Source organism: Myodes glareolus, chromosome 12, assembly GCF_982192425.1.
Source record: "Myodes glareolus chromosome 12, mMyoGla1.1, whole genome shotgun sequence".
NCBI lineage: Eukaryota > Metazoa > Chordata > Mammalia > Rodentia > Cricetidae > Myodes > Myodes glareolus.
The window spans coordinates 56,550,689-56,561,435 of record NC_142037.1 but is presented as its reverse complement, the minus strand read 5'-3'; the positions used below and the strand labels follow the sequence as shown (position 1 = coordinate 56,561,435).

The following is a 10,747-nucleotide window of genomic DNA, read 5'->3' as shown; positions in this document are numbered from 1 at the left end:
TCGCAAGAATTTTCTTTGTCCTATAATATTGAACAAAATAAAAAATCAAGTGCCATATGGCAAAAATAATCCAATAGTCCAAAGAAATGACTTGACTTATCTATTTTGTTCATAGTTTCTTCTCTCATGCACTTACATCGTAAACACATTTCCACTCCTTCCTCTCCTCTTAAGTTCCCCTACCTCTGTTCTACCCTAGATTTTCTCCCATTTTCTTCCTCTTCAGAAAAGTACAACTTCCAGGAAAAGACAAATAGGAAAAAATCAAAACTCAAGAAATCAAAAGAAAAGGCCTCATATCAAGACTGGACAAGGCAACCAAATAGAAGGAAGAGAGTCAGCAGAGTGTTTACATATATTTTACTAATAAGAACAACCACATTAAGACTCATTCACAGGAAAAAAAAACGTACAACAAACGAAAAGGAAATGTAGACAGAATGAAATTAATCTGTAATTTAAATATCCTCATAGGCTTTGCTTTATTGTCATACAAGTTTAGAGTGAAAGGGTTTCAGATAATAAAGATGTAAGACTGATTTCACTAAGCCAGAAACAGTGAGTTACACAATGAAAGGATGGTCCTACTTCCACGTAGAAAACAGGACATCATGGACCATGCAATCATCAGTCCTCCAAGAACAGTAGAGTTCCATTGAAATAAACATAGTGAGCCCACATCTTCGAAAGTCAGGAGAGGAGAGAACATCCAGATTGTCGCGATTGCTTAAATTTTTGGAAAATATTTTGTTTGGTTTTGAATGAGAATGTGACTTGTGCCGACTTTGAGGGATAAATATTTTGAGACCTGATATTTTCTAAGATCACTTTCAGGGAGCTCTGTTGTGTGTACTTTTGGTTTTGTTAAAATCCAGGATCTGGTTGAAGGTTTGTATAATTTTCTCAGCACTTGTGTTTTTATAAACCAAAATTCAGAAGGGGTAAATTCAGATTGAAGATTATAAAAATGAATACATAATTTTAGTTTTTTAAAGGAAAACATAAACTTATCAGCATTTAAAGTCACCAGGGTTAGTTTTCAGTTATTTTAAGACAAAGGAAAAAACTTATTGCAATGATTAAATTATTAAAAGTATTAGTGGCAGTTTTTAATGTTTACCAGGATGTGTGATATACCTTACATAAGTCATCATGACTTTTCTGTTGCTATTGTTTATATATTACACTAGTTTATACATCTCAACCAAAGTTTCCCTCCCTCTCTTTCACCCAATTCCTCTGACAGACCTTCCCTTTACCCCCTGCCAATTCACTTCTTCATTGTTTCTCTTCAGATTCAGGCAGACCTCCCATGGATATCAGACAGTCAGCCAAGATGTATCAGGTTGCAGTGAGACTCGCTTCCTTTATTAAGTCTGGATGAGGCAAACCAGTAGGAGGAATGGGTCCAAAATGCAGACATCAGAATCAGGGGTTGTCTATTAGGAGTCTCACAAGAGGACCACTTGACAAAACTGTAACATATATGCAGAGTTTCTAGATCAGTCCCATGCAGGTTCCCTGACTTGTCTGTTTAGTCTCCATGAGCTCCTATGAGGTCAGTTTAAGCTATGGGTTAGTTCTATGGGTTTTCTTGTGGTATCCTTGGCCCTTTCTTCCTCTCTTCAACAGAATTCCCTGAGCTTCACCTAATCTTTGACTGTAGGTCTCTGTGTTTGTTCCCATCAGTTGCTGGGTGGAAGTTTCTCTGATGACATTTGGGCTAGGCATCAATCTATGAGTATAAGACAGTATTGTCAGGAATCATTTCAATGATTTTTTTTCTTTTCTTTTTATTTTTCTTTCTTTCTTTTTGTCACTTGTATTTTGTCCTATTCTAGGTCTCTGGGGGTATGTTACCTCTGAGTCCTGGCCATTAGGGGTGAGCTTCCTCTCAAGGAGCGTATGGGGCACCATCTGGACCAGTCATTAGATGGTCACTCCCACAATTTCTGTACCTTTCTGACTCCAATTTCTGTGCCTTTCTGACCCCAGCACATCATGGAAGAAAGATAAATTGTTTGTAGAAGGTTTTGTGGCTAAGTGTGGGTCCCAAGACCTCCACTGGGAGTCATGCCTGGTTACAGGAGATTGCTGGTTCAGGTTCTATATCCTCTACTGCTAGAATTCTTAGCTAGGGTCACCCTCATAGAATCCTATGAGTTTTCATTGCACTAGGTTTCTAGCTTATTCCAGAGATGCCCCTAGTTTCCAGTATTTGTGGCAGTTTTGAAACCTTAACAGGATGTGTGATGTGCCTTGCATAAGTCACAGCTTTTAATAAAAAAACAAAAACAAAAACAAAATTACACAGTTGGGCAGCACTTACATACACCTAAATATTCATACCTATGCACACACAAAAACACATAAAATCCCGAGACATTTACAAGGAATCTAGAACTGTGATTATGACTAATTTTTAAATAAAGTCTGAAGGGAAATTAAGAGTGCAGTAATATGCTTCATTGTGTAAAGGTGCTTAGCCCTAGGAATAAGAACCTGAATTTAAATCTATGACTCTTCAGGTAGGAAGGGAAGCCATAACTCTGACAGTTGTCTTCTAACTGAGAAATGCACACACTGAGAAAAATGCAAACAATGAATAAAGAAAACTGCAGCAAACATTTGTAATATAAAAAATAAAATTTAAAATAAAAATTGAATAAAATACCTGCCAAAGAAAGAGAATTGCAATCTATTGTTGGAGAGATGGCTCAAGGATTAATCTCGGCTCCATTGTCAGCAACCACATTGTGATTCACAACCTCTCTACCTCTCAGTCTCGCAATTTAAGATCCCTTTTCTTAACTTTGTTGATACCAGGCATGAACTTACTTGGTGCACAAATAGACATGCAGATAAAACACTCATACATATCAAATAAAAGAAAATACTTAAATCTACATTTTTAAAAAGGAACACTACCTATCACCTAGTTAGTGGAATTTTCAGCCTTCTAACACTGTAACATAGGATTATCATTTAAAGAGGCGTTGGAACATCTGAGTTGAATAAGAAGCATAAGCAAAAATAGTGATAACCATAAATTGCATGGTATATTCCTTGCAATAACACTTATCCTCAAATTACCATTTTTCTTACAACTAATTTACAACAATTACATATGAGAAATACAGAAATATATTTAATTTCTACTATATAATTCAGTACAGTTTGCATCCAGTTTCCTTTTTCCTCTGAATTTATATGCCCAAAATAAATAGTAATTTTTCTTATGTCATCCTTCCTCCAAAAACCATTATGAAGAATAAAATACCTCCTAATTTCCAACAAAGCTGATCACACAATAAATTTCTATTAATATGTTTCTTTCTTATCCCTCTCTTCCTCAGCTTTCCTCTTCTCCAGTTTATTCTATTCACGGCCTTCTATTTCTACCCTTCCATCTTTCTCTCTTCTTTCTTAACTCCCTTCCTATCTCCCTCCATTTCTTCTCTTCTCCTTGCTAGTTCATGATTACTTAGCCTTAGCCCCACTGTGTGTTTCTTCTTCTTGAGTACCTTAATCCATTTTTTCTACTTCTCTTTAAAATTCTCACTATAAGTGTAGCTATAGTTTATAGCTTTTATGTGCTGATACCTGAGAAATTACTCAAATAATTCTATTCAGAAAGAACCACTAATGCTTAGCAAATGTCCTCTGACTATCTATGGGCATCATTCAAAGAGCAGTAGGTCCTTGGTACACTCATTTTCAGATCAACCCTTTGAGTGTTTTTGTCTAGGTTTCTCTTTATGGGAAATTTAACAACAACAGCAACAACAACAATTCAAAAACTCTGCCTGTCATCTATCCACGTGTCACTATGTGCATGCCCCGATGATCCATGTTCCACTAAAAAGTTACTTAATATATAAAAGTTCTACAATTTTATTTATAATCTTTATCTGATTTTTCACGTTCCTTTATAAGAATGCATCGTGCCTGGTAGAATTCTTGAAGAAAAAAAAAATATATTGCTTAATGTAACGAGTCACCTGTTTTGAATGCTAAGGATTGTGTGATATATGCAAATTTTAACTCTCATGGATGTCTTAGTCTGCCAACTTCCTTTAAGTAGAACTTTCAGAATCTTAGAAAAATTGTACAATGAGAATAAAAGTGGACCTGGTACTCTGTAGAGAGACAAGCATCTCTAATTCGATTAACTGGTCCCCTTTCCTTCACGATGTCACCCATTTCTACCCTCTAAGCCCAAGGCTCTAAAGACCCTTATATCCAAGGTAGAAGGGAGCTCTGTGGGGGTAGTGTGGGTATTTGTTTTGTAAACTGCTCTGTTGCAGGTGCCTCTCACAGTGCCTTTTGTGGCTACTGCTCAGCCCACTTTTACAGAATAATAAACATTGATCCTAAAAGAGAGAGAGAGAGAAAAAAAAATTGTACTCTGTTAAAGTGAATCAATGTGTCAAACTTGAGTTTCACACATAATTATAGACACAGGATATTGAATGAGGCAAATTTAAAAATAAACTTGCATGGTTTCCTTTTAGGGGTTCAATGAAAACTTAATGCTATTGACATTTCTGAGGTAACTTGTAACATTCAAGAAAAGAAAAATGTATCCAATTAATTGAAACTGTAAAAGTAAAGGTTAAAGGTTGCTGTGCTGCCTCTAAGATATGTAACACATAAAAATTAGGCTTCACCGGTTTATCTCCATTGATCTCTAAATGGAGTGAATATATTTAACAGAAGTTAAATAATTCATTTATTAGCCGTCACCCAGTATTGCTGGGCAAAAGACTTTGCTGTTGAGAATCTTTCGTTGTGAGGTTTGTGAAATCAGCATCTTCTATCCTAATTACTTAAGGTCTGCCTTTAAGCAGAGGATATCTTTAATAATTCTCAGAACATTTTCAACCTCATAAAATTTTAATTAACAATTAGCATTGTTCATAGATCATCAGTGTGAACTGCTGCTAATTGCTTAGCGCTGCTAAGGAAGCTGAAAACTGATTTGCCATGATCTTTTACATCTACATCAGTGGATTTTTCAGCAAGTGGGGACAAAACAAAAAAATAAAGCTCATGTATGCATAAAACTCCCCTCCCCCAAAGAAAAAAAAGTGACATAAATGAAAAAAAATTGGAGGAGAGTGCTCTGAAATTTTGCTACTCTCAAAAAGAAAGATGATGTGTGGAACTTACAAGGTGCCTATTACAGATGGATCAGTGAGGTCACGGAAATTTGCTTGGGGAATATGGAACAGAAATGACCCTTGAAGGAGCCAGTAATTAAATGAAAACAGGCCAGGCAAAAGGCAGCTGCAAGCTCATGATCCTTTTGCAAGAAGCAGGCTTTGCTTTAAGTAAAATGTGTTAACTCTGTGCCTGCAAAGTCACTAAGTACACCACAGCAAACCTAAAAGTGAGAAATTAGTTTGAACTTTGAAAGTGTGGCTGGGCTATAGAGGGGGAGAAAGGCTCATAGAAAAATTTAAATCAAATATCCAAGGAAGTTAGTTATTATTGGAGATTTCAGAGAAGTAGTTTTAAGACATTAATGTATGTTTGAATATCAGAAAATTGTTTGCTTTTGAGGAGATGAGACTATAGGTCATATGGGAACAAATTTGAAGGTTATACTCAAAAGCAGATTTTTAAGTCCAGAAATATGACTAAATGTGAGTGTTTTTGAATAGTGTTATCAGCCATGGCTGTCTACATACGTTCTCCAACCTGTTCAGCATGTGGTCTGTGGGTTTACTACTTACCATTAACTGTTACCATTTAAGCAACAACTTCATCACATGCAAAGGAATAATCAAATCAGAAAAGGATCCAGGTCACCTGCAATCCTGAGCATTTAAAAAATTAACACTGCTTAAATACATTTAGCAAATACTTAATTCCAATTATTGCTTTATAATTTTTAACTGTTGTCTACGCATAATAAAAAATAATTTAGAACTTTTTCTTTTTTGGTGACTCCTTGTTTTCTTTCTCTTGTTTAGTTTTTGGTTTCGTTTTTGAAGAAATGTCTCCTACAGACCAGGCTGTGCTTTAATTCCCGTTTTCCTTTTTCTATCTCTCATGTGATATGATTGCAGGGGTTGTCACCAGGCTAAGTTGACTCTACTTTTAAAATGTTTCATACCTAATTATTCCTGCCTATACATTTAATCTTTCAATAAAATTGATTTCTCCTTTTCAATGGATCATTTATCTCTTGACCGTTTAATAAAATGTAAAAATACCAGTTTAAAACACACTCTCTATCACACACACACACACACACACACACACACACACACACACCATCTTGTTCCCTAACTATTTGTCTATTGTTTTTCATTAAAGGATAAAATATCCATTTTCAACAAGGAATTTACTTTTAAAACACAAGTTAAAGTATATGCTTTTCTTTTGCTTTCAGGTAAAAAGTAAAAATAGATATCAAATGATGGATAGTTTGTTTGAATATTATGATTCATGTAATTCAATTATCATTGTAGCTTGATGTGATTGCTTGAAACCTGGCCTTTGTTCTATGTTTGTTTGCCTCTTCTGTTTATTTACATGTGTGGTCTGAGTATGTTGCCAATATGGACTTAAGCATTTGGACTAATGTAGCTAAATTATATTCAAGGATTACCACATCCGGGTTATTTTTAATTTAATGCATTATAAATCTAGAATGTAGATGAGGGCATAAAAACCAAATATGGACATCATGGCTTCATGTTTACTTGTGCTTTGGAATTATTACAAATAGATTTCTTACATTTAGTCAAGAAGGTCATGAAAACAAATATTTAGTTTTATTACAAAATACTTAAAACTTATTTTCATATGATTTCATACCACAAAATAGAAAAAAACACAACATAGAAAAACAGTATTTATGTAATTATTTACAGCATTTAGTTTTAATGACATTGTTTTTCAAGTACTATATTTAATTTTTGTTTCTATGCATTGTATAATTTATATTCCCTAATTCATAATATCCCTTTAAATTTCTCATAAGTTTAAACACATCCCCATAAATTTTAATATATATATATATATATATATATAATAAGTCTTATGCCTTAGCATTAATAAAGATCAGTTGTATCTGTTTACCCACATGTATCTTTTTGTTATTCATTGCTTTTGGATTTGGAGACAAAGGGTTAAAAAATTTAAGAAACTTTTGTTCGTTGATAACAGAGAGTTTGTTTGCTTTATGTTCATTTTAAAAATCTGGAGACTAATATCTCTGAATGGTTTGCTTCATGGAAAGATTAGATCGTCATTCTATTTCTACTATGAAAATATTTTGAAGGGGAATTTTAACCAATTTCTCTCTTGTCCTCTACAGATGGTCCTCTGGGTCCCCGAGGATTAGCTGAAGCTACGGAGATGTGCACTCAAGAGTGTCTGGTTTTGGGCCACTCTGATAATTGCTGGATGCCTCCTGGCTTGGGTCCATATCAACACCCGAAATCTCCTCTGTCGACCTTTGCACCACAGAAAGAATGGGTCAAGAAAGACAAGCTTGTGAATGGGCACACCCTGACCAGAGCGTGGAAAGAAGACACCAACAGGAACCAGTTCAATGACCGTAAGCAGTATGGCTCCAACGAAGGCCATTTCAACAATGGCAGCCACATGGCAGACATTCCTCTGGCAAATCTGAAGTCCTATAAGCAAGCAGGTGGCACAATTGAGAGTCCTAAGGAGCACCAACTTTAAGATGAAGTTGTATGGGACCTAGTACCTTTAATCTAAATAGACATGCTAATACTGTGTGTTGGAGCTTTATGTATTCAATAGATCTCTACAACTCTGCCCCTTATAGTAGGGAACTCATAACTTTGTGTTAGCACCATGGAGAATACAATGCTTTGCAACATAAGAGAGAAACTAGTTCTACTAGCCCTGTGATGATGTTCTTTCCTAGAATTGATTAAACTCTCCAGAGATCTCTCCATTGTGCAATTTATTTTTATTATTGCATTTTATTTGACCCTGGACTGCTGCTATGAACAATAGAATATGCATTTGGAGAGTAAGATGGTTCCATGGATTGGAGTGACTGACAGAACATATCCAGTTAGAAATTTGTGCTCTTTTTGTCATTGATTTATGCTGGGACCTCTATACTTGACATTATACTTCAAACAGAACTTAAAAATAAGCATTAAACCTATTGTGCTGTTAACACCGTTAGTGGACACTTGTAAGTCAATCAGTGTTAAAGTATCTGTAAATAGAAGCAAGCTATTATTAACAACTTTTTGTGTACTTATAGCATTCACCTAAAAATGTTGTAGCATAATTCTGTGTTGATGGTTGCTTCTTTCCTTTTTCAATTTCCCTCTTCTTATTTCTGTTGTTTCTTTCAGTGAGGTGTTTCTGCGTTAGTAGTCTGTCTTGGCACACATTGTTCTAAGGATCGTAAACATTTGTGTTTTAAAAAGGTTCTGAAATTTTGCTTCTTATATGATAACTTATGATATTAGAACTCTATAAAAATATAAAGATGAGAGAAAAAAATGAAAACTTCAAACAATCGCAACACTCAATACTCCTGCAAACGCTTGGAAATTCAGAATCTCCTTTTGTTATCCTTATTTTCAAAGTAGGCAAAAATCAAAATCACTTAATTAGTACCATTAAGTGAGAAAGTGATGAGAAAGTGTTATCCATCAAATGTGATATAATATTCTGTACTTGCTACTCTTGCAAAACTAATGTATTCAAATTAGCATATACTGAAGAAAAATCACTACTCAAAAATAGTTTCAATCGGGCAAATGTGTGTCTCCAACTTTGTTGAAATAACAAAGTTTGTGTTGATCCTCATATACAATACTGTTGTTGTAACACAAGTGTTATTAGACCATAGCCACAAAATATTTAATGTGTTGTGCCTTCATGATGTAACAGAACATTCTCCAGGTAGGGTAGTTGGGGGAAAAAAAGGGATAAATCTCTAATTATTGCTGTTTAACTGTTTGTTATCATAGTTGGTCAATGCCTGGCAGGTACCAGCATTTGTCACTTAGGTCAAACCAAGAGAGTGACAGTTAATGTTAATAAGATCTCAGTTGCACGTGCAAAACAAACCCAAATTTGAACATTCTTAGGAGGTTTTTGTTAAGGCATGACAGATGATTTAAACAAATAAATAGCATGCAACAAAATGTCTTTATTGAAAGAAGTGAAAGTTATATTAATGCCACGGTTCACCATCAACTTAAAAGTTAAAAAAAAGAAAAAAGTTAAAAAAATTGCTAATCTGATAGTTAATTTGTTCTTACCAAAAATAAAGTTACTTTGTAAATAGCAGTTCACGTTTTTCCACAGTATAATGGAAAATAATGGGTAGGGGTGCATTGCTTATTGAAGTACATTTTTGTCGGTTTGTGAGGGGTGTTTGATGACTTTGACAAAATAAATATCTAAACAATTATCCTTGTTACTGCTTTGCCAGTTCTACGTTATTTACAATTATTCAGCTCTTGCAATAAACGTTCTGAATTACAGATTGTGTTGTGTTGATTCTTGGCTCAACATCGAAACCGCTAATATTTTAATAAAATTCAACTTTCACTTATCAATCAAGGAGGACTTATGGAGTTTCTAGACCTATTGTTTTAGGGTTTCTGTCACTATGACGAAACACCCTGAGCAAAAGTAAGTTGGGGAGGAAAAAGTGCAGTGATGGGTTTCCAGAACACAGTCCATCATTGGAGGACCGCAGAACGGGAACTTAAGCAGGGCTAGAATCTGAAGGCTGGAGGTAATACAGAGGCCATGGAGGAGAGCTCCTTACTAGCTTGCTTCCCAAGGCTTGATCAGTCTACCTTCTTGAAGAAACCGTACCATAAGTGCAGGGATGGCACCAACCACCATGGGTGGGGCCCTCCCCCTCCCCCATTGATACCTAAATGACAAAATACTTTACAGCTAGATATCACGGGGGCATTTCCTTAATGAGGTTTCTTCCTCTCTGATGATTCTAGCTTGTGTCAAGTTGACACGCAAAACCAGTCAGTACAGAGTTCACTGTTGTGAAAAATGGTGGTGAATTAAAATTTTAGTTCCTCAGAGGGTCTGTGAAATGATTGCCAAGGAAATTCGTAGAGGGGATTAGTTCATCTAACTCATGATTCATAGTTGTGAAATGACTCAGAAACTAAGCTAGATACACTAATTAAACAGACAGGTCTTCATGATTTCTCTCTCTCTCTCTCTCTCTCTCTCTCTCTCTCTGTGTGTGTGTGTGTGTGTGTGTGTGTGTGTGTGTGTGTAGTAATTGTGTGAAACAAAGTTCACCTCTGTCCAGGAGAAGCCATTCTGAAGTAACCACCTAAAACTAAAAGAAGCAAACAAAGCTTCATCTGGCTTGATTTCGCCTTTGGAAAGGAAGCCCAGGACCCTACAGGATGGATGCAATAAGACACATTCAAACATATGTCCTGTGTTTACATTTTCCATATAACAGCGGATGATATTTGACTCCAGTTGGAGTGGGAGGCTGGAGAAAGGAAATGGTTCTTTCCTTAGAGCTCACCTTGGAACTGAGGATAAGAAACAGGAGGTAGAGACAACGTAAATACTTTGGCCTATATGATCAGCTGAATGCTCTATCCTAAGTCAACTCCTAATAAATCATATTAATCCACTGATTTGATGCACATGACAACTACTTCTCCTTTTCTTTTCCAGTAAATGGGAATTTTGTGAAGAAATACTACAGCCTGCAAAGTCTAATTCTTTATTTCTTTCT

The 10,747-nt window shown here is 35.5% G+C and overlaps 1 protein-coding gene across 5 annotated transcripts in view; it reads left to right on the top strand.

The window, feature by feature from the left end:
- Pcdh9 (protocadherin 9) overlaps positions 1-9,500 on the top strand; it is an 845,344-nt gene extending 835,844 nt beyond the window's left edge. For all 5 annotated transcript variants that reach the window (XM_087912265.1, XM_048421926.3, XM_048421924.3 and 2 more), the window contains one exon: positions 7,331-9,500. In XM_087912265.1, coding sequence (XP_087768391.1) covers positions 7,331-7,704 — 374 coding nt within the window. In that variant the 3' untranslated portion in view covers positions 7,705-9,500. The remainder of the gene's footprint in view (positions 1-7,330) is intronic.
- Positions 9,501-10,747: the final 1,247 nt, after the last annotated feature.